The following is a 26,200-nucleotide window of genomic DNA, read 5'->3' on the forward strand; positions in this document are numbered from 1 at the left end:
AGAAGCTGATGCAGGGGAAAATGTTGGCTCTGCAAGTGGGATAGGGTAACAGGGGACATCACAGGCCCAGGTGGGGGAGACCTGTTGTACCTAGGATGAAATCCCCAGGCCTGGCTTTGGCCTGCAAGGATACTAATACCTGGCCTGTGTGGACTTGTGGACCTTGCCTCCTGCTCCTTTCTTCCTAGTTACAAGTGGGCTGTTCCAGAGCCTTCACCCCTGGCTGCCCTTGGTCTGTACCCCCCACAGGTTCCTGTCTGGGTCTCTCCTGACTGATCATCGTCATTGTCTTCATGGCATCATCACAGTGGTCACCTATCCGCCATTCTGTGACTTCCGTGCGGGCATGTGTTCTCTCTCCATATTCCAGCTTCTCACGTCCCCAGGGAACCACACCCTGCAGTCTTGCTCACCTCAAATCCTCAGCATCTAGAGCGGTGTCTGTGGCCCCAGCATTGGTCCAGCACAAATGGCGGGTGGACAAAGGAGAGCCTCCACAGGACAGCTGGGCTCCTTCCACCCTGGAGACTTTAGAGGGCCTTGTCCTTAGAAGGCCTGAGCTGCTGGACTGGCTGAAGGGTTGGGGCTTTGGGGGAGTTGCAAGGCAGACTTCCATTCCCTGGTAGAGGACACAAACCCCTGGCCCAGAGGACTGGGGGGACAGCTGGCAGAGCTGTGAAGCACGGCTGCCAGGGAGGCCACCCTTTACCCCAGACTCAGGCAGGAGGTCTAGGAGCAGTGGCGCTGGACTTGGTGCTGCCTGCACTGAGCACATCACTTTTGCAGCCTTGGCCACCCAGAGCCTCACAGGTCCCACCTCCCTCTCTGCCCCGTCGTCCCATAGCTGGCTGACCCGGCAAAGAAGGACCCCAAGCAGGCCTGGGATACAAGGATGTGGGGGGCGGCACCAGGCCTGGTGAAGATGGAGTGGAAGTCAGCAGGGGCCCGGGCATAAACCACCAAGCTGTGTGGAAGCAGTTTGTCCTGTTCTTGTTTTATTTGCAGTTTCCCGAGACAGAACAAAATAAGAATAATTTTTTTGTACACTTACAAGGCTCAGAAAGAAAAGACAATGAAACTCAGCAAAAAGAGAGAAGGGAAAAAGGTCGGCCAGCATCGTGGGGCAGCCAGTGAGCCTCTGCAGCGTCCTCCCGCGGCCCCAGGCCAGACGGGCACCACCACACATGGGCACCTGGGAGCAATGCAGGCTGCACTTTTTTCTTTAGAGGTCATGCAAAAGGACTATCCCCCAGAAAAAAATCCCATTCACCCCAGACAGATGGCCCCATGGTGGTGGTACCCAGGAGAGAGTCAGAGGATAGAGGCCCTGGGACAGGGGAATGGGATGGCTATCAGCCACGTGCTTGTCCATGTCATGTCCTACAGTTCTGGGGCCTGGGGACTCACTCCTGGTGGATGTCTACCCTGGCTGTGCTTGGAGGACAGGTCTGGGCACTTTGGCACAGCTGTCCTGAGCACAGCTGAGTGTCCACAGATGGATACTCCCCTTGGATGTGAGGATACTTATCCTGCTTCCCACTCCAGGCCCCACCCTTGGCTTGATTTGTCAGGGGGAGAGGGAGGGAAAATAAAGAAAATCCTTGTTGAAAATGAACATGAACATAAGGTGGGCTGGTGGGCCCTTCTCTGGGGACAGAGGGTTCTTCTTTACTGGCCCACCTGCCCTTGGCAGGGGTGACTGCTGGACACAGGTTTTTCTCCTGCCTTGGCCTGACAGCCACAACCGTCTCCACATTCACTTCACTCAAGTTTCTGGCGTCCTGGGCCTGCTCCCGGGTGTCCAAACCAAGACTTCCTGGGGCTCACCTCTGTCTCTAGGAGGCGCCACCTCACCTGTGCCTCTTCCACACGTAGCCTTTTCTCTCTTCCACACCGGGACTCTGCTGTCCCTTGGCAGATCCCCTGCAGCCTTCAACACAGCTAGGGAGGAGCTGGGACTTGGAGGGCGCTGGCTAAGGTGGGGAGGCTTCAGCCCTGAAGATGACATCCCCAGCACCACCTCCTGGCCCCCACCCGTGGCCAGCCCTACCTTGCCCTCCCACCCACAGTACAGCCCTCCCTTCCTATTTCTGCTCCCCACCCAGACATCTTAAGACCCACAACTACCCGGGAACCTGGCAAGCCACCCATCTCCATGGACCCTGACCCTCTCTGCTGCTTCCTGATGGGAAGCCCACCTACCCCAGACCTCAGTCCCCAGATGCTCAGCCCAGCCTCCTCTGGCTTCAGGCATGGACAGGGAACCCAGAGCTCTTCATTGTGTCTTCTTCCAGGATGCCTGGGAGGAGGCCGCCAGCCAGAGCCACTGACCCACGTGCCTCTGACCAGGCTGGGGCACTCACTCCACAGCCGGGCATGTTGAAGCTGCTGCCAGCAGAGTCCTCCCAGCCAACTTGCCAGGTAAGAAGTCTGAAACTGAAGTGTTCCCCACATCTGCAGCTCACTGTCCCCTGGAAAGGGCAGAGCTGGGAGCCCTGGAGCCTTTCAGGATGCTCTGGAGGGCTGGGACCAAGCCAAGTCAAAGTCCCCGGCCCCTCTCCGTCTCCTCCACAGCATCTCCATCTTCCTCCCAGTGTGTGTGGTGGTGTCTAAGGCCCTGGCAGGAAAAGAGCTGCCCTGGCCTGCTCCAGCCTCCCAGTCACAACTTGCTCCTGCCGTGGCCCGTGGGCAGCTCCAGGGGGCAGGAAGTGCTGGCCTGGCCCTCTGCGGGTACTCGTCAGCCATGGCTCGGGGAGAGAGTGGGAATGCTAAGCCCCACAGCCACCCCTCACAGGGAGGGAAAGATGATAGGAGAAAGAAAGGAAAGAAAGCAAGAAGGAATGACAGCAACTCTCAGGCACAACTAGCGGAGAGAGGAGGAGAGGCCCAGAGGGACAGATACAGCCCCGTTCCCCAGAAACACCTGACAGGTCACGACAGCCACTTGCAAGCACACCACTGCAGAGGCCCATGCGTTGGCAGAGAGAATGCAAAATACCTTAGGGTGTGTGTGTGTGTGTGTGTGTGTGTGTGTGTGTGTGTTATCTAACAAACTAACACTGTTCAACACGGGGGGTGGGGTCAACAGAGGCAGGTGGAGCCCTGTGGACAATTTCACTGCCACACCTGGGCCCCCAGGAGCCGAAGAGCGGAAAACAGACACACGTGGAGCTGTGGGGGCAGGAGCAGCTGGTTGGTTTCGAAGCCCCCAAACGCCAGTGACTTTTTTTTTAACAGCTTTTTTTCTTCATTAAGTTTTTTTTTTTCCCATTTCATCTGATGTCAATTTTTTTGGTGGTTTTAAGTTGCCGTCGTTTTGTTTTTTAAAAAGAGATCACATCTGGTCTTGGTTTTTCTGCAGACACAGGCACCAGGGGAGGGGACGAGGCAGACACGAACATGCGACAGGCAGGCCGTGCGCCCGAAGGGCGGCTTGGCTCCAAACACCAACTCTGTCAGGATGGGACCATGAGGCTGGCTCTGGAACACAGGGGCAGACAGCAGCAAGTGAGGGCAGGCAGGGACCAACTTTCTATGCAGCTGGGCACCCTGCAGGGAGCTTAAGGGCCAGCTTGGGAAATGGGGCTCTGGCTGCTATTAGCCAGTTAGGCTGCCATCCCTGTAAAACACTCGACTCCATTCTGCCGTTTCAGTTCTACCCATGTAACTGACCTCTTGGGGTTCTAACAAGTCTTCCTGTCTTTGCTGGCTCTTGAGAAGTGGGCACGCTCCAGGCTCATCACGGTGCATGCATGCTTCGCCTCACAGCGGGACCCCCACCCACTCATTATGCCCTCCTGTCAGCCTATCGGACTCTGTGCCACCCTTTGGAAGGCTCTGGCTACACTCAGCCACCTTTTAAATGTGGAGTGTACTTAAACATGAGGGGCAGCCTGCCATCTTCCCAAATATTACTTCACTCCTCTGGCTTCTCCTGGGAACTCAGAAACTCTAGCCACCTTGGCCTGACTGCCTGTGGTCACCTGGGATTCCGCAGGGAGTGCCCCTGGGAGCAGGGCCTCTTTGGTGCCCACCACCCTCTTGGCTTTCCTGGATGCTGGGCTCCTTCCACCCATCTGGATCCTGGGAAGCTGGAAGCAGGGCACCTGCTACTGGAGCAGGGTGGGGGGTGTTTGGGGGGCTCACCTTCACTGCAGCGGGGCCACGGGCGCACCTGAGCAGTGGAAGTGCACATTTTGCCACTTGCCGTCGCGGCGGTGCCACACGCGGGTCTCCTCGGACTGGCTGGTGCGGGGCCGGCCCTGCCCGTCGATGTACTGCGTGAGGCGAATGTAGGCGATGCACGCCGCGTCTTCGCCGATGACGTGCACGTGCGGGTTCAGGATGGTCGTGTGGATCGGCTTGCTGTTCTTGGCGAGCACTACGGGCCGGCGGGCAGAGCTGCGGCTGGGCACTGCAGGGCCGCCCCCACGCTCCCCGGCAGGCCTGGCTCCCCTCTCCTCCGCCGGCTGGAAGCTGTTCCCGCCTCTGCCAGCCACTCTGGGGCTCTGCTCCTCCCACGATCCCCCACTCTCACACTGGCTTCCCCATTGTTGCTGCTGGCCTCACCCACCCACCACCTCCCACTGCCTGCTGCGGTTGCCCCTCCCCTCCCCACATTCCTGCCAACGCTGCTACCCCCACCCCAAGTATCTAATGGAGGAGGGACTTGGCTTTTCCAGGAATGCCATGAGCCCTTCCAAGAGGGTGATTCGTGGGCAGGATATGGCCAGGGGTGGGGGTGAGGGGTGGGCACTGTGACAGGAATTCCCCTGAGGGGACATGGTGTCCATGAGGTGGCACAACCCTACTGTACCCCTATCTCAAGAGGGGTCTGCAGGGCTCTGCTGGAGTATCCCTCTTCAGCACCCCCACCCTGGACTCCCCCACTCACAGTTTTCAAAGTAGAATCTGTGGAAGTCCATGCCTTCTACCAGGTTGCCCAGAGCTTCTGGCTCAAAGGAGGTCAGGCCCGGGTCGCAGATCTTCCTGGAGATGGGGCAGACACAAAGGAGGAGAGACCCTTCACTTAGGGGCACCGGGGCAGAGCCCCTGCAGTGGAATGCCCCCCATCCTACACCCTTGTTTTCCTGCCCAGGAAAGGGTCATAAAGAAGATGGCAGCAGAGCAGAGTGGCAGCCCACACACCACAGTCCCCAGACACCAGCTCTGGAGCCTAGACCAGGTCCATTAAGACCCTCCTTGGAGGACTCACGCGTAGGCCTCAAAGTCACCGTTGTTGACGGCCTCGATGAGCTGTTCAGTGATCTTGATAATTTCCTGTTTGCGGGCTGGAGGGAGACAAAGTCGCTCGGGAGAATCCCAGCCTGGGTTGGGACCATGAGACCCGCCCCTCAGTCTCCAGTGGGCCCCCCAACCCAACTCAACCCAACCCCATCCCTCCGGGAGAGGTAAGGGGCCCTTGCATGCCCAGTGCGAGCTGTAGATGTCCACACTGAAATGATCCCCATCAACCCTCGCTCCTGCATCTTCTCAGAAAGGACATCTGGGGCCTTGGTACCAGGTGCCCTGTTCAGCCTAAACTGCTCTCTCCAAAGTTGCCCAGGATTTCCAAACCCAACCACTCCATCTTACATTTTTAAATCAACTGTCTTAAAGGACAGAAGTATACCACCCACATAACAAAACATCTGGGAAACACAGAAAAGGGGAAAAAAGCCTCCCCATAGTGCTCCCCAAGTATCACCAGTAGCCGTCCTTCCTGCTTGCCCCACTAGGTGATCCACCCTGCAGCCCTTCTTGACCCTTGCTCTCCTGCTTCCTAGCAGCCCCTGCCAGGCCCCTGGCTATCCCCACTCTTACTGCCTTTAGTCCCTGATTCACTCAGCAGCTAACTAGGGAGGGTGTGCCAAGAGACAAATATGCCTGCCCTCCCTGGGCAACATCCATGAGGAGGGCCCTGTGCTGGCCCATGGGGTGGCAGGTGGTCGTGGAGGGAGAAGGTGACAGGGAAGCGGGATGTGGGTGGATGGAGGTGCAGGCTCGGTCAGGAAGCAGACAGCTCTCAGGTCAGAGCACTCTGGGGCCTCTGCTCCCTTAAAAATACCTTCACTCCAGCCCCTTCCTCTCCCACCTTCTCAGATCACCCAAGTCTACCCACAGTTCCTAAGATCGGGCTGGTGCGAGCAGCACCTCCAGGATCCCCCACATACACCCCTGTGGCCTGCGAGGCTGCAGCCTCTACCGCCAGCCTAACTCCCAGCACCATCTCCTTGGCTCTGATCTTCAGCCTCATTCGAACTTTGCCACCTCAGCCTTTCTTCTAGAGGGCACCCGCCCTCTGCGGTGTCACCGTCCCCAGAGGGCACCTACCTCCTGGCCTTCACCAATGCATTCACCAACTGTACCCCACCCCCGCTTAAAAATTTAAATAAATTTAATTTTAATTAAATATCATTCATTTGTATTGTAAAATGTTTTCAACATACAGAATAACACAACTCTCACTTTTGTATCCACACCCGAGGGGCTGAAATCTCAAAATTAAGACTTTTTTAACCCCTGTGTAGCTCGTCTCAATTATGTCTTCCTCTCATCTCCCCAGAGGCAGGTCCTATCTTGAAGTAGGTCTGTGACCCATGCCCATGCAGACACAGCTACCATCACACACACACACACACACACACACACACACGTTACATCATGGTGATAGATAAGCACAAAATTCATGCACGAGGCAAAAATTCAAAGGGCTGGACAAGCAGCCCCCTACCAGCGCATTCCCGCCAGCCGCCTGCATTTGGCGCAGGCCCTTGGCCATTTGTTCACCACAGCCCCTGGGGTGGGTCTTCCGTGGTTTCCCTGTTCAGCCACATACCTGCCTTTACCAGGAGACTCAGTTTGCAGAGGGTCTAATTGAGCATGTGCATTTCCCATTTCCCAAGCTGGGACCAAATGACCAATTCCCCCCAGCCAGCTACCCTCAGGCTCTGTCCCCGTCTCTCCAACTCCACTCCCAAAGACTCCTGAGATATGCACAAAAACACTGGCAAAGACTGGGTGCCTCGCTAAAAGAATGTGTCACATTTGGGTTCTGGGAAATCTCTCTGCACAAACATTGTCCAGACCATCTTGGTCAGCCCAGGAGAGCCAGCCTCTGTGGGGGGCCGTGAGTTCCAGGAGCCCCTCCCTGTGCTACCCTGCCCCCACTTCCTGCCACCCTGTCCTGCTCTATGCAGCCCCCCACTAGCTCCCCTTCCTGGCAGGCTCCTCAGCCTCTGTTAAAAATAAAATGATCCCCTTTCAGAGACATGGCAGGTACTTCTTAAAAGATAAGAATTGAAAGGCCCTGGGCTTTCTAAGGAACTGAGCAATCCAAGCCACATTTTTTGCAACACTGAGTGATTAGCATATTAAAAATGGACAGGTATGCTGTACTAACTAAAGTACAGACATACCTCAGAGATATTGTGGGATCAGTTCCAGACCACCTCAGTAAAGTGAATATTACAATGAAGCAAGTCACAAGAATTTTCTGGCTTCCTAGTGTATATAAATGTTATGTTTACACTGTACCATGGTCTATTAAGTGTGTGATAGCATTATGTCTTAAAAAAACAATGTACATATCAAAGGGTGACACATAACATGCTGTTAGAAAAATGGCACTGGTAAACTTACTCAACAGACTCAGAGCTGCCACAAACTTTAAATTTGTAAAAAATGCAGAATCTGTGAAGCACAATAAAGGGGAGTGCAATAAAGTGAGGTGTGCCTGTATACCCATTCCCCACTCTAGAAGATGCCCCCTATGTAACCAAGAAACTTAATGTCAACCAATCCCAGCGCTGGTTCCCCATCCACCCCCCCCCACCCCCCCACCCCCAGTGCAACTCTCCTCCCTCCCAACACCGTACCACCCTCTAGCTGCCCACCTGGCTCTCCCAATTCAGAGCAACTTGCTCTCTCTGCCTCTCTCTCCTCTGGGACAAAACTCATCCCCAAGGCTCACCTGCCACTTCTGGGAAGGGGCTCCAAACCCTGTCCTTAGATGTCCCCTAGCCCCAGAACAAGGCCCAGCCAAGCCTGTCCCGCCCTCTCCCGCAGAGTGCCTGCCCACTCTGGTTCCCCTGGATTACCTGGGGGCCCCACTGCCTGCCTTCTCCCAGCGTCAACCTGCTCCCTTCCACCCCAAGCCCAGTGCCCTCCCTCCTGCTCAGGAGCCCCATCCCCCATTCCCCAGGCTCACTCTGGGGGTTCCCGATGGCTTCAGGCAATCTCTGGAAGGCTGGAGTCATTCCTGACTCCTTTCTCTTCCGTTCCCAGGCAATCTTTCTAATCCCATCAGGGTAGAAATCTGCTCCATGTTCAACCTCCCCCCACCCTAATCCCCCTTTCTCAGAGCAAGCCAGCAGGCCCCAGCACCAACCCCCCAGCAGGCAGCTTTGCAGCTGAATGCTGACACTTTGTTTCCACATACTTTGATTTCACAGCCTCCTGGTGCTGGGCTAACTGAAAGTGAGCTTCCATTTAATGAGGTGATATAGTTTTTAAAGTAATTTTAATTAAACGTGGGATGGGAGTTAGCAGAAACAAGCAGAAAAGGATGGAAAGGAGCCGCAGTTCTCAGCACTAGTTGTGAGGACAAGCCCTGCCTGTCTGGACCGCATGGGGTGGGGGTGGGGCAGGGGCTGGGCTTGAGCTCTGCTGGACCACCCGCAGCCAGGGACCCGCCCCCCATCCTCCCATAGGCCTTTCCTTGTTTCTCAAATAGCACGCGGCCACTTCTGTGTCCCCTATATCCCAGGCTCTTGGAGAAGTGCAAGGTATACTTCTTGTGTATCGGAGGGCTCCCCAGGGGGAAGTGAGGAACCCAAGTGGGCACAAAGGCCCTGTGCCAAGAGGGAGGCAGAGCTGAGCTGGTGGGCAAAGGCCTGGTCTGGAAGCTCCAGAGGCTCAGAAGTGGACAGCCCAAGGTGCTGTCAGGGGGTGGGGGGCAGGCTGGCCTACCTGGGGGCATCTCAGAGTTCCCTTGTGGGCCCTGCTGGAACCTCAGGTGGTACAAGCATGAGGCTCCACTTCCCAGGTGAGGGGATGGCCCCAAAGCTGCAGTGACCCTGTCCTGGGCCCCTCTGACCATGGGTTGAGCCCATCCTTCCCACCAGCCAGGGTCTGTCCATTTGCAGCCTGATGCCCAGACACCTGTCCCCCTTTGGGCAGGGGGGGCTGCGGAGGGATCAGCGGGTTGGCTATAATCCCCGAGGGCAGAGGGAGCCTTGTGTTGGAGGAGGGGGACAGAGCGGGAAGGCCTGGTTGTCCAGGAGCGAGCGGGCATCCACCATCCCAGACTGTGACAGCTGGCAGAGTCTATCCTTGAAAGGCTGTGGGCCAGGGACCTGCTGCCTCAGCCTGGGAGGCAGCCCCCGCTCTCCTCCATGCTCCAAGGCAGACACATCCCAGCCCCCTTTCCAGGGTCAACTGAGCTAAAAGCACATCCTTTTCCTGACAGACCCCAGAAATGGATAAACCACCCCTCCCATCAAGATGCACTTTCAATGACTGAGCCCACAAACTCCAGGTGTGGGAGACTCAGAGTGCAGGAGAAGCCACACCCACAGGGAGCCTATGCACACCAGCTGTAACCTCCTGGGGGATGAAGCTCATCCCTGCAGGACCGGGTGCTCAGCCAACTCCCCTCCCTGTGCCCCACAGTGGCCACCCATCTCTCTGTCCCTCTGCTTGGAGCCCTCCTTTCAGAGTCCCTGGTCATTGCAGACTTGCCCCATGGCCCCCTAACCCTAGGTCAAGCCACATGCAGCCAGCTGGCCAGGGTCAGCCTGATGGTGCTGAGCCGACCCCGGAGACCCCATCTCCCCACACCCTATACTTCTCTGGGTCTCACCCTCAACTTGGCCCACTTTTGTAACCAAACAAGATGTTGTAGCAAGAGAGGTTTCTCTAATGCCACCAAGCTGAAGCTGCTGCTCACAGTTGCACCCCACCTCCCATGCCTCTGAGAACTCCAGCCACAAGGCTGTCCCCCTGCCCCCATATCACCAGCACCAACGCTGGCTCCCATCTTTGGGATGTGCCTTCAACTGCCCTAGCCAAGCTGAGACCCTGCCCTGGGCTGGCCAGGACAGCTGCAGCCCCTGAAGGTGCCAGTGTAGATGAAATGCTCCTTAGAGCCTGCAGGCTAAACAACACCAACCCCTCTTTTCTGCCAGCTCCAAAGTCTTCCCTCTGTCCCTCTACCTCTGCCCTGGCTGCCTGGAACAGCCCCCAGGCCCAGCCTGCAGAGGAAATGGGCTGGGCCAGCAACCCTCCTAGTCCTGCCTGTCACCTCAGTAGGGCCCTAAGTCCTGACCTAGGGACTGAGCAGAGCCCCACGGGACTCCCAGGTACTCACCCAGCCTCTCCCCAGCCATCCCGGGCCCCCGACCCAGCAGTCTTTTCTCCAGAAGCACCTCAGTGCCACCTCCCTGCCGGGTGTTTCCCCAGCGGTGGGGGTGGCAGCGGCCTGGAGATGTCATCCATCCCTGTAAGCGATACTGGCGCTGGCGGCCGGGCAGTCGGCAGACAGGCAGGAGAGCCCAGGTTGGCCTTGCTGGCCCCTCCCTGCCTGGGGAGGTGGCCCAGACCTGTGCCCGCCTCCCTTCTCAGTTCCCCATCAGGCTACTGTCTCTGCCCATCTCCCCAGCTCCTGACCCTACCCCAGCTCTGCACCTCTTATAGCCCCCAGCCTGCTCCTGCTGTACTGCTCCTTCCCTACCCCCCAACTCTGCATCTCTTGTAGGCCCCAGCCTGCACCCACTATCCTGAACCTTTTTCCCTGGCTCTGTACCTCTCATGACCCTTAGCCTGTCCTCCTCTATCCTGCCTTTGCTCAGCTTTGCACCATCCCCAGACCTCTCACTATCCAGCTCCTTCCCCCTAACCCACTTCTGCTCCTCCTACAGTCCCCAGTCTGCTCTCCACTGTCCTGCCCCTTCCGCTCTAGCTGTGTACCTCCTGAGTCCCCAAAGCCAGCAGCCACAACTTCTCAGGTCTTAGGACCTGTTTCTCTTCCTTGCCATCCCCCTAACTCCAAACAACTGTTCCTCCACCCTCAGATCCCAAGTCAAGATGTGCCCCCCAGACCCAAAGACCTTTCAACCCAGCACCTAATAGCCTGCAAAGTCTTCCATGCACTGTCACAGTCTGTCTCCACGCAGCCCGTCAGTGGAGTTGCAGCCATCCTGACTGTTTTTTACTGCTACTTCTCTTCCAAAGACAACTCCAGATCACACGGGTTCTGAGTGATACAGTGCAACTACAAACCCTTATTTTCTGATTATTTTCATGCACACCAGTCTTTATAAACACACACACACATATTTCTTTAGTCACAATTTCAATTTTCTGAGACCAAATGGCATTTTCATATGGTTCAACATAATACACTGTTACAGGGCAGGGGATCCCTTTGCCTTTCCCCATTCTTCTGCCCTCGCACAAGCTGGCCAGTGACCCCACAGCAGAGTGTGGGACACCACACAGCCCCACGAGGTGCCTCAGGCCTCAAGGGTCCACGTACCCGCTCCAGGCAGCCAGCAGGTACACTCAGGATAGCTACTTACATGGGGCGGGCAGGGGGCCTAGGAGAGTCGGAGATGGGCAGGGCAAGGGCCCCGCCGGTGGGGGGCCCTCAGCTTCTGGAGTCCCCGAGCCCCTCCTCACCGAGTTCAGGATATCAGAGATCCTGGGGGCTGGGGTGGAACAGACAAGACAGTGAACACGAGGCAGGCAAGTAGGGGGCACAAAAGGGAGAGAAAACCTAGGAGCTGAAAAGCCAAGCCAGTAGACAGGGTGGGGGGGATGAAGAGAGCCATGGGGACTGGAGGGGGTGTGGGGGAATAAAAGAGGACTTGAGGGGTAGAGGAGGATGGAGAGGGATGTGGGGGGGGGGGGACAGAAGGAAGCCATGGGGGGTGGAGGGGGTATGGGGGGAACTAAGGAGACTTGACTTGACAGGTATAGAGGGATAGCAGGGGACATGAAGATTAGAGGAGGATGTGAATGGAGGGGGACTTAGGGGATGAGGGTCATGGAAGGGAGTTCTGGGGCATGGCAGCAGCTATAGAAAGGATGTGGGAGGTAGAGGGACATGGAGGCTAGAGAGGGACAGAAGGAGCCTCTGGAGAGCCAAGGAGAGCCTGGGCCAAGCGCACTTGTTAGTTCAGGTGGGATGGAGAGCTGCTTTAAGCAGAAGCTGCCCCTCCAAAAGGGCTGACCACCAAAGGCCCAAGTGAGTGTGTACTAGACAAATAAATGATTGAAGGGGCAGAAACGTAGCCAGCAATAGCTCTGACCCTCTCTGGGGCACCTCAGCCCAGCCGGTGGGCAGGCCCTTCCTCTCCCTTCAGGTTTGTAAGCTGGGGGGCATTTTGGTGGTATTTCCTGGACTATGAGTTCCCCCCTCCCCCGCTCAGAGGGCTGGTCTGGGTTCAGGTTACAGAGCCCTCCTCTGGCTTCCTCTGATGATGAGGGGGCTGCCCTCCACCAGGAACTTGGAATCAGGGGCATGGGGCCAGCCCCTGAGAGCAAGCTCCTTGGCACCTGGTAGCTGGGGACAGGACAACAGCTTGCCCGGAGATGCTCTCCAATAGAGATGGCCTGAGCTTGGTCCCTGTGCTGGACATCAGAAAGGTCTGCCCTACCCCTGGGTTCCTGGAGTAGATCCTAGGGGTGAGGCTGAGGGGCTGGAGGGGCTCCGGAAGGAGCAGCCAGCTGCAGGCTCCAGGGCATGCTGGGGAGTAGGCCAGCTGCGAGGCACGGCCCAGGGAAGCATGGTGCGGGGACAGGCGAGTGGGCCTGGGGCCCCAGGCCGGGCTCCCCAAGATGGAGGCCATGCGCGCAGATGCAGGGAAGCCACTAGCGCCAGGCCACTTGCTGCGAGTCCCCGTGGCTACTTACACGGGGTGGGCAAGGGGCCTAGAAGAGTCGGAGACGGGCAGGGTGGGGGGCCCTCGGCTTCCGGGGTGCCCGAGCCCCTCCTCACCGAGCTCAGGATGTCAGAGATCCTGGGGGCTGGGGCGGAACAGATGAAACGGTGAGCACAAGGTGGCGCTGAGTGAGGGGTTACAGAGTAGAGGGAGGGAAGGAGGGTGCTGCCCCACACCAGGGGGGGCATCTCAGCAGCAGGGAGCCCCGGAGCTGGGGCAAAGCAAAGCCTGGGCAGTTCCTGGCAATTGTGGAGGTGAGCCCTGAACCTGAGTGCAGGAGCACCGAGCAGCCTGGGGCTCACTGTCAACTGGCCTCTCCCCAGCACCCTCGCAGAGTTGGGGACCACTGGACTGTGGGGGAAGCAGGCCCAGCCAGTTCGGGGCTCAAGGGCTCCACATTGGGAGGCCCTGAGACTGCAGAGCCTCTGAGGGACCCCTGGAAGCTGTACACTCAGAGGGGGATGCCAGGCCATTCAGTGAGACCCCCACTGACAGCAGGGCCCGGCTACTTACACGGAGCGGGCAAGGGGCTAATGAGAGTTGGAGACGGGCAGGGCAGGGGGCCCTCGGCTTCCGGGGCTCCTGAGCCCCTCCTCACCGAGCTCAGAATGTCAGGGATCCTGGGGGCTGGTGTGGAATAGACAAGACACGACAGTGAACAACAAGCAGAACGTGGATCACATGGGGAGACAGCACCAACAGGAGGAGGGGGAGAGCTAGAAGGAGTAGGGGACAACCCAAGATTGCCCGACCTGGCCTGGGGCTGCAGAGGAGGAAATCAGAGAATGCCCTGCCCTCTCTACTCGCACAGCACTCAGTGAGGGTGTCACCTCTGTCCTGTCAAGGACTCCCAGGTGTGACAGGGTGCACACTCCCACGGGCAGGACGCTGCCATCCGGTGCACGTGCCCAGAGCTGAGTGCAGCTGCACTGCCATGTGAGGGAGCCTGGGCAGGACAAGCCACTGGGTGCAGGCGCCCTGTGCCAGAGGGACAGCTGGAGAGGCTCAGGGAGTCACACAAGCCAGTTTCCAGCCCACGCTTCCTTCTGAGCCCATCAGGATCCCCACTGCCACCTCCCCTGGGCCACCTGTCCATCCTTATCCAGCCAGCCCAAAGGGCTTGGGGTGGAGCTGGAAGCTCCATCTCTCCTCTACCCACCTTTAGGGCACTTTCTGCTGTAGGTGCAGCCCCTCACCCAATGCCTGGCCCCACACCCCTACCCACAGCGTGGGCAAGGCAGAATCTCCTCAGGAGTCTTTGCCATAAGCTAGTGGGCACCAGGGAGGTCTTGGCAGCCACGGGGTGCCTCCACTCGCGCCGTGTCCAAGAGAACAAAGACGCTGTGCTCCTCTCCACCCTAGCAGAATGGGAGGCAAGGCAGGGTCTGGGGGCCCCTGATGAGGGCAGGGCTTACTCTGCAAACGTGATAAGGGTGAGGAGGTCCCGGGCTGGGTGGTGGTGGGCATGAGGGGGTAAGAAGGCCGCAACGTCTGGGATGGGGACAAGAAAGTTCAGGAGCAGACGAGGGACGTGTGGGTGGGCTGGGGGGGGGGGTACCTTTGAGGGAACAGGCCCTGCCTCATAAGGCCACTGCCTGAGGGGAAGAAGCCCTGGAAGTGGGGGTGTGAGGCAGGCACAATCCCCTGCACCCACAGCCCCTCCTATGGGCCCAGCATGAGCCTGGGACAGGAAGGCAGGTGTCCACCTCTCCACGAGCATGCACACAGAGAGGCGGCCACATCGCACGTTTCCTGCTAAAGCTGCCTGTCCAAATGCCAGTGGCCAGCCGCGGCCAAATCAGAAAGCTAAGACATTTTAAGAGGAGAAAAACATCTTTGAACAAATTCTGCCTGTGAGCTCTTCCCATTGTATGAGCTGGGCCTGGCCTGGACACAGGAAGCTCAGCGTAGCTAGCCCTGGGGGCTGGCTGAGCCTTCCCTGGAGAGGGTGGGGCCTCCTCACCAGCTGCCTCCCACAGGCTGGCTGCGCAGAAACCTCGGGTGCTCCCCTTCCCTGGGTGCTGTGGACTGCATGGAGGTAACCGCAGGGCCCTAGGCAGCTGGCCTTGATGGTCAGTGCACCCAGTGCAGACATGCAGCATCACGGAGCGCAGGGCAGGTGTGTGCAGGGTGGACATCCGGGCTTCCTTCATCGCCCCTGGCGTCCCGCCCTGGCTCCCAGACATGAGCTCCAACTGAGGCCTGTCACCTCACAGAGAAGTCCACCTTGGCCCACACCCAGTGAGGGAGGGATGGGCAGTGTGAAGGGGTTGAGGGGGCATGAGGAGACTGGGAGTGTGTGTGAGGTGTCTTTGTAGGGGGATGAGGAGACCTTGTGGGGAGGCGAGGAGTGTAAGGGGTATGAAGGTGTGGGGGTTGTGTGGGTACCTTGTGGGGGATGTAAGGGGATAGTGTGGGGGGCGGTATCAGGGGGTGTGGGTGTGAGAAGGGTATGTGAGGTGGGCATGGGGGTGTAAGAGGGGCAGCAGGGGCGTGAGAGTTGAGAGAGTGTGAGGGAGGTGTGAGGCAGTTTTGCGGGGAGGGAGGGGGTGTGATGTGAGGGGCTCAGCTGCGTGAGGCCCGGTGCTGCAACGTGACCCGTGGGGTGCGTGGTACCTTTCGTGTCTTCGTCTTCAATGGTGGTGTTGGTGCTGTCAGAAGACTCCTGGAGAGACACAGCGGGGAGAGCGGGTCAGGGGCCGGCCAAGGGTGTGGCCAAGAGCTACAGCCCTTGGGAGCTCCCTGCGCCTCTGCCCCCGTGGTGGAGGCTGCTCAGTGGTGCCAATGACCAGGGTCTCCAGGGGTTTGAGAAACCTGCACGTTCTAGGACTGGCCACCAGGAAATCCAGGGGGCCACTAGGGCTAGTCCCACAGCTTGGGTGACAATGGCCTCCAGTCAGAGGTCGCCCTGCCCCCTGGAGCTCGGGGCCCACTCCATCAGCCTCAAGATGCACTTCACCTCCCTCCAAGAAGGTGGAGAATCCGCGGTGCTCAGCAGACTTCCATGAGATCAGAAAATGCACTTTGTCAATGTCCAAGACTTAACTAGGGATTTGTACTGGGCCTTGGTGGAGCGTCAAAGGTCCCACTCCCACCCCCCCCCCCACCTGCCTGGGCCTGTGCTTCCATCAGCTGAGGTTGGGGGAGCCTTCCACAGTCTGTGGTTCCTGACAGGCTCCTACACTCAGCTAACCAAGGTAGAGCACGCCTGTGGTTGCGTCTACTTCCCAAAAGGGTTCTGTGGGGCCACAAGTTGGGCCCTCAGCCACCCACCAATCCCCAGGGAAGCTGTCTCTACTCCTCAGAAGAAAAATCTTGATAAAGGGTCCCCAGAGGCTACCCACCCTAACCTCGACTGGACCCATTACTTTGGACCCGACATCAGAGGGTGGGGTGGAGCAGTGCCTTTGGTGCCCGGTCAAGGTTCAGCACAGCCCTAGTCCTCCCACCACCACCACCACCTGGACACACACAGCGTCCCAGCAAACCCCTCCACAGCCCAAAGAGAGGGGACAAAGCCACTAGGCCTCTCACTTTCCTAAAACCCCTGGATCTGGGTCTGTGTGATGGCGTGGCCCCTGGTGGTCCTCCAGGACAAAAGCACTGGGCTGGTCTAGGCAAATACCTTCTGAGAACGGGACCAGGGTGGTGGCGTCAGGATTGGGAGCAGGGTCCCCGCTGTGGGAGTCTGGCTGAGCCTAGGGTGCAGGTGGAAGTCGGGCCCTTCCTGCCATCTTAGGACACAGCTGTGCTGCACCTCCATCCCCCCCCCACCCCTGCCTCCCATCTCCTGTCCTTCCAGCCATCCCAGAGAGCCGGCCCCTTCCCTGAGCTCAGGGATGACAATGCTGATGTGCCCGGATGGGAGCTGATGGCTTAGAGCGGAGTGGAGGAGGAGGGGAGGAAGTGCTGGGGACAGGGGTGCAGAGGCAACGGGGCGTGCACGATGAGTGAAGCCGTTCTGGGGGGACTCTGGTGCTGCTCTCCTCACTCAGCCAGGGGGTCCCCTCTCCTTCTGAGCCCAGCACTGACAGGACCCCTGCCTGGGACCTGAGGAAGTCACTCGGGCATGAAGGCAAGGGGACCATGGCGAACACTCCCGTGCAAGGCAGGTGCCCTCAGCTCCTAAGAAGTGGGCCCAGCTCCGGACAGCAGGAGCCCTGGCCTGAGCAGTGCTGGCCACATGGTGGACTTGACTGAACGGTGGCCCTGTCCTTGTGGTTAGAGCACCCAGGACCTTCCCTGGGGCGGTGACCGCATTCCTCAGCTGTCTGAGTGAGGACCAAACTCAAATCCCTTGTCTTATTGGGACCCTCTGGAGAGAGACTTGGCAGGCCGGGCCCTGCCCCTGGGAGGGATAGAGTGGGCTTCCCAGCCAACATCCTGGGCCCTTCCCCCAGCTCCAGGGGTCGTGCAAGGAAGAAGCAGGGCCTCCCATAGGGGGTGGGGGGTGAGGAAAGAGGCAGCAGTACCTTAATCCCGTCCACGGGGTTATGGATAACGGTGGTTTGAGGCTCCTACAGAAGAAGAAAGACACAGAGGGAGGAAAGAGAGGGAAAGTGAGAAAAGGAGGAGAGCAAAGATCCAAAGGGAAGAGGGGGCATGGGAGAGAGAGCGCAGAGGGCAGGAGGAGGTGCAGAGTGGAGGGGGTGGTGGATGGAAGGGGGTGGGCCGGCATTAGCCCAGCGAGGATGATTCCAAACAGAGTGGAGAACAGGCTGGCAGGAGCAACCTGGGGCCAGGGTCACACGAAGGGACCGCACAGGCCGTCTCCCCAGGCTGGTGCGGCAAGGGTGATGGAGCGCGTGGTATGTGTGGGAGAGGGCCAGGCTGGCTGCGAGGCAGGGCCTGGGAACGGCCCACTGACTCTGCTTCAGGCACCGGCTGCCCACCCACCTGGTACTGATGGGACCTCTGCCATGGCGCAATGGGGCCACAGGTGGCACCGTGGGGGGTGGGAAGGGGTAGCACACACGGTGGAGGCTGTGCCTACTGTCGGGAGACCCTGGAGAGGGGCTGGGCCAGGCTACCCTCCCGCCACCGCCCGCTGCTGTGAGCGGTTTCCACCTGCTTCACGCCCATAGCTCCCTCCTGGAAATGAGATGTCCCAGGCTGGGATGCCCCCACCCAACAGTGCCCAAGCTGGTCCTTTGGCAAACTCAGCCTTCCCAAGGGGCAGTCCAGGGCTGGTTGCCCCAGCCTCTAGGAGCAAATGGGGGGCATCCAAACATGCTTCCTTTCAAGCAAACTCGGGAGCCTCAGCACCAGCACACCCCAGCACCTCAGCTGGCTTGCTCCAGAACAGGTTGCATCAGACTCACCCAGTGGACCAGGGAAGGACATGGAGCCAATGGAACCTAAGCCCACACATGTGGGTACATTAGTCATGGGGTTCACCTGGGCAGGACTTGAAAGGGATCAGAGCTAGCTGGGGTGCCTTCTGAGCTTGCCAGGGCCAGCACACTCAGGTCATGGGCAGAGAGGTATAGCAGGCTCACTGGGACTGCCCACAGGAGCCTTGCTCACTACTCCTTCCCCATGGGGCATTCCCCTGATCCTCCTTGGATTCACCACCTATGAGGCAATTTCTAGCTCTACTGCTCTCTCAGGCAGATTAACAGCCAGAGCCCAGGAACAATTCGCTAGCTCTTGAGCTCTATCTCCCCTGCCCTGCTCTCTCTCATCCCGGGCACAGGGCCACAGGACATGAATGTTGATGGGGAGCCGATCTGCTCTGCTAAGGGCCAAGGAGGAACAATGGGTCCCCTGGAATTGGCAGACATAGCCATGACTGAGGAATCTGCTGAGGAGCCAGATGGGGTCCAGGGGCTGTGGCTCTGTCCCTCTTAGATCACCGGGAGGAGTCAGATGCTAAAACCAGGTCCTTTCCTCCTCTGGCAAGCCTGAAATCACTAAGGCATGGCCAGCCTTGGTGATGGGAGAGGATCAGAGCCTCCCATCTTCCACACACAGGGGTCTGCAGGGATCCAGGATGAGGGCCCAGGGAGGTAGACTACTCCAGGAAGACCAGCACCCTGCCCCACTGTGGCCTGCTCCCCTGGGGCCCACCTGCACCCCTCCAGGAGGCCCAACTCCCCCTGACCCTTGAAGGTCCGTCCCCCTGGGCATCACACACACCACTTTTGGCTTTCCCTTGCACAGAGCCTAGCCCAGCCCCCTCCAAGTCAGGCCCAACCCTAGTCTTGCCATTATACTACTGGGGGGCAGAGAAGCCAGGGTAGGCACCCTGGGGGACAGGAACCCAAGATCACCTCCTCTGAACTACAGCTTCTCCTAGGGCTCATCCCCCATCAGCCTCACTGGGGGAGTCAGGCCTCTCCCTGTACCCCACTTTTCTGCATCCTGAAGGGTGTCCTCAGGACAGGTGCCCCGAGTGAGGGGCTCCCTGCAGCAGGCCTGTGCCTGTCTGAACCTCCCTCATGTCTGTCTGCACCCCACCAGCCTTGGTGCAGGAGTAGCCAGAGAGGCAGTGGAATGGGCATGGGGGTCTGACCCCTCCTCCCGCCCCACACCCTGGGCTCCTCTGGCAAGGAGGCAACCCCACAGCCTGGGGGTCCGAGAAGGAGCTCAGTACCAGGGCGGCAGGAGGGAGCGTCCCCTTGGGGCTGGTGACGGCCGAGCTGTTTTTGGTGCTATTCGTCTGGGGCTGTGGAGAGAGGAGGATAGGAGGCTGATGAGACGCAGAGGAGAAGCTGCCACTGCTTCCGCAGAAGGCCCAAGTGGAGTCCTGAGTGGGACGGACCCGGGGTGGGGCACGCAGAGGGAGGGGCAGTCCCGGGGCGGGAGGGGCCCACTGCGGCCAGCTGAGCCTCACCTTGACTCCATCCGCTTTCTTGTTCAGTAAGCTCTTGGCTGCTGCATGGGAAGGGAAAGAGGTACCATAAGCGACGGCAAGGAGCTGGGCTAAGAAAAGTCATCTCATAGGGAACCTAGCTCTTTCCCCCAGGGCAGACTGGCCCTGTGGGAGGCCTTCAGGGCCGGCCAGTCATTTAGGTCCTTGGGGAAGAGCCCTGCCCTGACTGCTATGTGCAATTGTGGGACACCACCATGCTTCCTCCATCCCGGCTTGGGGCACCGGCAGGAAATAGGGAGCATCCCAGTGCTCACTGTCCCTTACCTTCAGGACAACCTGCAGGCTCTGGTATGGGTCAAAATCAACACCACCGCCTTCCCATTCTCCCCCTCTCACTCAATATGTCCAGCAAAGGGGCTGGCACAAGTGGGCATGGCAGTGAGCCTGGGAAGGGACTTGGATGAGGGGGCTGGGATCTAAGCCCTCCAGGACCCTCCTCCAGGAGGGGAGTGGGCAGCTGGCCACTGCATGGAAAATAGTCTGGTCATGGCCCCGGTGCTACCCCTGGCTCTTGGACTCCAGGTCCTTCCTTCTTCCACACTTGGCCCCGTGCTCTTTCTCCGCTGACCGGGACTCCAAACTCCGCAGCACAGCCTAATGCTCAGGTCTGCTCTCCCTGCCCAGCTCACAGCACACAAGTTGTAGCTTTGCTCTCCCTCCTCCTCAAAGGCCCCTCCAGCCCCATCCCCCAGCGTCAGGGTTGCCTCTTGACCCTGCCCCCAGCAGGCAATGGATGGGTGGGGTCAGCATGGCCCCCTGCCTACAATCCCCCAAAGATCCTGGGCTCTGAGTGCGGGGGACAGCAAGATGGACACACTTGGAAGGGACCAGAAAAGGCCTGCCTGCCTCATTTCACCCCTACCCATGGAGGCCAGGCGGGGTGGGAGGTCCCCTGAGGGCTCTGCTACCCCAGTGCATGTCCCCTGCCTGTGAGAAGCCAAAGCAGACCTCAGACTCATGAAACCTTGGCCTTATAACATCCACGGAACCCTAAATCCTCCACAGGGTGTTAGAGTGTTAATTACAGAACTGCCGAAAATACATAAATAAATAAAAGAAAGTCAGCTTACCTTACAGAAAAGGAAAAGTGAGGAGAAGAGGAGAGAGTGAGGAGGGAAGAGAGAAAGAAAACAAGATTGGTGTGGGTTCAGGCAAGACTGGTCAGCAGGCTCAGCACTCACGCCCCCCACGCCCTGCCACCGCCCCCCAGGCTGCCTGCATCCTGCCAGGGCCCTTGCCCCTCCCAGTCCACACAACACTCCCCACAGCCTCAGAGGGACAGGGAGAAGAGCCAAGCAGTCCCCAAGACCTGTAGCCTCGGCAGGCTCAGGCCATGTGAGGGGACAGGGGTGCCTCTCCAGATGAGGTGTGGCTCCCTCACCCCAAGGCAAGAAAGAAAGGAAGGCGCACAGCCCACCCACCCCTTCTGCCCACCCCATAAGATCTGGCAGCCAGGCCTGCCACAGGGTCTCCTGCTGTGTACTGAGGCCACATCTCCAGCTTGAGCCTGGGGCCTATAACTTAGGCAGGTCATGTGGGCCAACCACCTGTATCCGCTTGTAAGACAGATGGGGCAGTCAGGAAATCACTTGGGGCAGTCAGGAAATCACTTAGACCAGAGTTCTCAAATTGGGGGGATGGGAGACCTAGACCAGCAGCAGCACCTGGTACTGGTTAGAAATGCAGACTCCCAGGTGCCACTGCAGACCTGCTTCATCACAAACCCTGGCTTGGGCTCAGCATTCTGTGCAACAAACTTTCACATGATTGTGACATTTGCTGCTGGTGTCCCCATTCATTTGAGAAACACTCTGCTGTCGGTCAACAGTTTCATGTCAAAGGTCACAAGGAGGAGGTCCTGTGCAGCTCAGGGGCCAGCCAGGGCCACACAGCCTGTTAAGACAGCCAGGCGAATGCCTTAAGCTCCCGGCAGTACCTCCCTCTGCCTGCTGGCCACCTGGCTCACTGGTGGCTTGGTGTGGGGAGTCCAGGAGGAGTGTCCAAACATCAGTTTCAGTGAGCTTGGTTCTCTTTCCTCCTATATCCACCTGCTAATTCTTTCAAATGTTTTATATCAGACCTCAGAGGACCCCTGCAGCAGCTAGAGCAGATGTCCCTGGAGCTTTCTAGGAACCTGACTCCTGGCTGTCCTCTCTGTGGGATTCATTCCCACCCACACCCCTGTCAGAAGGTCTTGGAACCCCAGTGAGGCAAGGGGCCACAGAGCTCACCACCCTTCTGCATCTCCTTTGGACCTGACCCCTCCCTAGTCCCAGCCAGATACAACACCACCAATACAAGGCACCCCTACACTGCCCAATACACAGATGGTCGTCCCAGGAACCAGAAATGCTCCCTGCCCTTGAAGGCATGCACCCCATTTATCTGCAGCTGATGTTAAACATCACTCCCTCACTGCAGCTAAAGCCCCTATAACCCATACCCTTGGGGGCGACTCTGGTACTGAGTGATTCACCTGGGGTGAGCTGGCCCCTTTTTCCTGTGCCAGTTCTGAACACACAGGAAAGGGGCCATACCCCCTCAGTCCCCTAGCCATCCCAGCTCCTCCTCTGATGACTGGGGCTGCCCGAGCCTTTCTCCCCTTTCCCCAATGCCCACTGCACACAGCACCTACAGATTCATAAGAATCTTTTAGGAAAGAAGTATGAAAGGTCTCCCTACCCCACTTCTAACTGCTGCAGAATACCAGGAAAGCAGAGCCACTCCCAGCTAGCCTGGACTTGCCAAGGGACATCCCAGAAGTGGGTGGCAGGGCCTGCCCTGCCGGACAATGAGAATGCTGTGCTGGTCAGCTGGAATGGAGTTGACACGGGGATTGGCTGGGAGATGGTAGGCATTAAGCCTTATCTTGAAGGCACTTAATCACAGGGAGCCGAGCAGAGGCACAACAGCAGAACCCCCCTACCATCTTTTATAAAGAATGTGCATTTCAAAGACATGGCTGATTTAAAATGGTTGATTCATGGAGGCGAACTGGACCTCCTCCCTGTGGGATAGAGCCTAGAGTTGGCCTTCAGCATCACAGGGTGGCAGCCCAGCCGGATTCAGAGTTAGACCAGCACTGGCCAGTCCTGTGAGGTCTCTGCCTGGCCTCGGTATTGCTGTCACGAGTCCAGCACCCCCCACGGCAGCAGGAACATGGCTTTGCCGTCATCTTCCCCTTTGTTCCTTTCCAGACTGGATTTTTCCCCAGGAAAGGAGGACATATATCAAGCTCATGGGCTCAGAGGCCAATCTGACAGCTTTTTCATGAAGAGCTGGCTTGAATGACTGTCTCTGGGCTTAAAAGGATTCCATTTATATCCCTAATTCACTCAAAACCCACATTTCCAAACTATGTAACTCAAAAGATTAACAGTTATTGATAGAATAAATAAATAAAATGAACACCTAAGACTCTGAGAAGTCCCACAGTAAAGACATTGGTGTGATTTTAGTCAACCCCCAAACATTTTCCATTATGACACCCCCACCCCCTTTTTCAAAAAAACAAACCCTCTGAATATTTTGGGGAATAGCTACTTCCCTGAGGAGAGTATGGGGAGCACAGGCTGTGATGTTTTGGAGCTCACTGTCCCTAGGGGAGGTATTTCCTCTACCCTGGACTGACTTCAGGTTTCTGGTGGCCAGAATCTGGCCAGCCCTGCTGCTTCTGCACCAGAAGTCAGAGGCAGAGCAAGAGGTGCCCCGGGCCTTCTTGAATTAAATGCATTTATTATGTGCAGCAAGGACCAAAGCTAGACTTAGCAGGCATAGTACCCCAGACGCCTGGAGCTCCCTGGCCTCTTGAGAGACAAGGAGAGACTCTTCCGCCCCTGAACTGTATCTGGCATTCCCTGGGAAAGCCATGACATGCTCCGATGAGGTGGGACCTCTGCAGCTGTCCCCATCTGCCTGTCCATTGCAGGAGGACACACAGTGAAAGCCAGGTGGGGACATGAGGACATTTATATTAACTGCTGTCCCGCAACTTGCTCTACAATGACCGGGGTCACTGCTGTGCCCAAAGCACCTCAACCCTCCCACTGGCTGAGGGGGTGCCACAGCCATCAAGAGGTCTGAATGGCAGGACCAGACCGGCAGCCAGTGCTGCATCATGCAGAGGTGGTGGCCTGGGCATGGAGACCTCCTGCCCAACTGCATGAGCGCTATGGGGTCTGGCTTGGCCAGCTGGGGAAATAGCCCCTCTGGACTGACCTCACTCGCTCAGGGTGCTTCCTGCCACATCTCCTAGCCGGCTCCCTGTGGGGTTGCTTGGAATGGCCATGCTGGGCTCCTCCACATGCAGAACACCCCTGTCCCTGGTGGCTGGGCTGACTGCACATGCACGCGCCCCATGCAGGCCACCATGTGTTGCTGGCAGGCAAGGCTGGCATTCTGAGGTGGAGCCGGCACCCCAGTCCTGTTCCACGTCTCTGCTGCCTGGGCAGCAGAGCTCCCAGGCTCATTTCTCTCTAATGCACGGCGCTCCCTCTCTCTTAGGATGACCTTCCCGGGCCTCCTGCCTGCCACTAGGTCCTCCGTGCTTAATTCGGGCAGACATGACTCATGTGAGGGTCTACAGATCCTCCTCAATGCAGGGTAGCTTTGCCCTGAGCCACCCTCAGAGGCACTCAGGGCTCTCTGGGGGAGGAGGTGTTGGCTGCATGCCCTGTATCAGCTACCGAGTCGGGGTGGGCCTTGGAGTGTGAGTAAGGGAGGACAGATGGCACCCTGAAGCCTTGGCACCTCCTGCACCATCCAATCAGCTGCTTGAGGCTCTGAGGAAGCTAACGGGGACCCCTACCTGCCTTGAACATGCACTGGCCTCGGCCTGGGCTATGGAACTGAGGAGTGACCAACTCGAATGCCTGGTGGTCACTTGGTCTCCTTCATATAAGGGAGAAAATGGAGCCCAGAGGTGGTAGAGTTGTGCCCAAGGCCCCTCGGCAGTCAGGTCCCAAGAGCCAGGTCCTTGCATGGCCCCAGGAGAGCAAGTCGGCAGAACCAGCTGTCCCCTCGCCAGGGCTAGGACAGGCAGGAAGGCCCTAGAAGAAGCCCCGTGAGGAGGCCGAAGATCATTCTCAGGCCCCATGTCTCCCGCTCAGGGTTGAGGACAGCCTCCAAGGCTCGGACATGCACGTGGGGACTCAGCAGCACCAGGTCACGGCTCCGGGCCCCACAGCTCCCCACGCGCACAGGCCCCTCAGCACCGCAGGCCGTGCAAGAGGCAGGTGAAGACATCTGGGACAGGGGGCAGGTGTTGCCGGCACAAGGCAGGGACCCCAGGTCCCGATGGAAGGGCATGGCACAGGATGTGTGGGCTCCGCTCCTTGGGGCAAGTGGGTGGGACAGGGACAGGGCACCAAATGAGACCCCAGTGGTTTGTCACGGCGGGGCTCTGCGTTCCTGACCCTTCTGGCATGGCCCCCCACTCAGGACTGACCACAGCAGGCCCACAGCCTTCCTGGGGACCAAGGCTGTTCTGAGCCGGGGCTCAGAAAAGACGGTCAACTGACACCCAGCTCTCAGGGTCCAGGGCCCAAGGGGCATCCTCTCAGGCCATTTGAGCCAAATGCACATGGGGCTTGGCAGGGCCTGAGAGGCCATCTGGGTCTAGTCTATCATTTGAAGAAGAGTAAACTGAGGCCCAGGGACAAGCCGGGCAGCTGCCTGAGCCATGTATGGTCTCTGCTGGGGGTTGTCCCTGTGGGGGAGGCCTCCCAGGGGCCTGGCGCCTAGGCAGGGTTGCATGTAATGGCTGCATGCTGACAGGGCTGACCAGGGTGGGGGGACAGCGGGCAGCGGGCGGGACGCTGGTCAAGACACATCTACCTTGTTCCACCAGCCCCATGGGGGCACCGGAGGGCGCGGCGGACATTGTGGCTGGAGCGGTGGTCTGTCTGCCCACTGTTAGCACCGGGTTAGAGACGGGGGAGGGGGGCCAGGGAGGGGAGCCGTGACAGTGGAGGGAGAGGGGCAGTGGACACAGACGGGGCAGGGAAGGAGAGGGAGAGGAGAGCCATGTACAGGGGTGGCATTAGGGTGGGGCAGACACAGACAGGGTGGGCGGCAGGAAGGGGAGAGCAGGGGTGGGGGTGGGGGGGCACAGACAGGTGAGGACAGAGGAGCCATGATGGAGGAGTGGAGGGGAGAAGGAAGACACAGACAGGGTTGGAGGGGGCAAGATAAGGGAAGAAAAGAGACAAAGGAAGCAGAAGAAGGTTAGAGTTAAAGTTTAGGTAAGAGGTGAGACTGTCGGCTCCAGGATCCCTTTCACAAGGAGAGTGAAAACAAGATCTAGGTTGATTCACATTTGAAAAGCATTTGCCTCCTTTCTCCTTAGAAAACCCCAGCTGGGGGCTTCTGGGTGAGCAGGGCC

At 58.4% G+C, this 26,200-nt stretch overlaps 1 protein-coding gene across 14 annotated transcripts in view; it reads right to left on the reverse strand.

The window, feature by feature from the left end:
• Positions 1 to 969: 969 nt before the first annotated feature.
• The window catches only part of CAMK2B (calcium/calmodulin dependent protein kinase II beta), a 131,212-nt gene continuing 105,981 nt past the window's right edge, over positions 970 to 26,200 (reverse strand). The window contains exons 13-24 of one of the 14 annotated variants that reach the window (XM_077118108.1): positions 25,654 to 25,728; positions 19,780 to 19,817; positions 19,540 to 19,611; positions 17,417 to 17,461; positions 15,561 to 15,609; positions 13,458 to 13,571; positions 12,916 to 13,029; positions 11,580 to 11,708; positions 5,216 to 5,291; positions 4,895 to 4,989; positions 4,147 to 4,381; positions 970 to 3,480 (exon numbers count right to left, since the gene is read on the reverse strand). In XM_077118108.1, coding sequence (XP_076974223.1) covers positions 4,149 to 4,381; positions 4,895 to 4,989; positions 5,216 to 5,291; positions 11,580 to 11,708; positions 12,916 to 13,029; positions 13,458 to 13,571; positions 15,561 to 15,609; positions 17,417 to 17,461; positions 19,540 to 19,611; positions 19,780 to 19,817; positions 25,654 to 25,728 — 1,040 coding nt within the window. In that variant the 3' untranslated portion in view covers positions 970 to 3,480; positions 4,147 to 4,148. Of the gene's footprint in view, positions 3,481 to 4,146; positions 4,382 to 4,894; positions 4,990 to 5,215; positions 5,292 to 11,579; positions 11,709 to 12,915; positions 13,030 to 13,457; positions 13,572 to 15,560; positions 15,610 to 17,416; positions 17,462 to 19,539; positions 19,612 to 19,779; positions 19,821 to 25,653; positions 25,729 to 26,200 lie in introns of all 14 variants that reach the window. The other 13 variants (XM_077118134.1, XM_077118117.1, XM_077118126.1 and 10 more) reach the window with 13 other exon arrangements.

This window comes from Tamandua tetradactyla, chromosome 1 (assembly GCF_023851605.1).
Source record: "Tamandua tetradactyla isolate mTamTet1 chromosome 1, mTamTet1.pri, whole genome shotgun sequence".
NCBI lineage: Eukaryota > Metazoa > Chordata > Mammalia > Pilosa > Myrmecophagidae > Tamandua > Tamandua tetradactyla.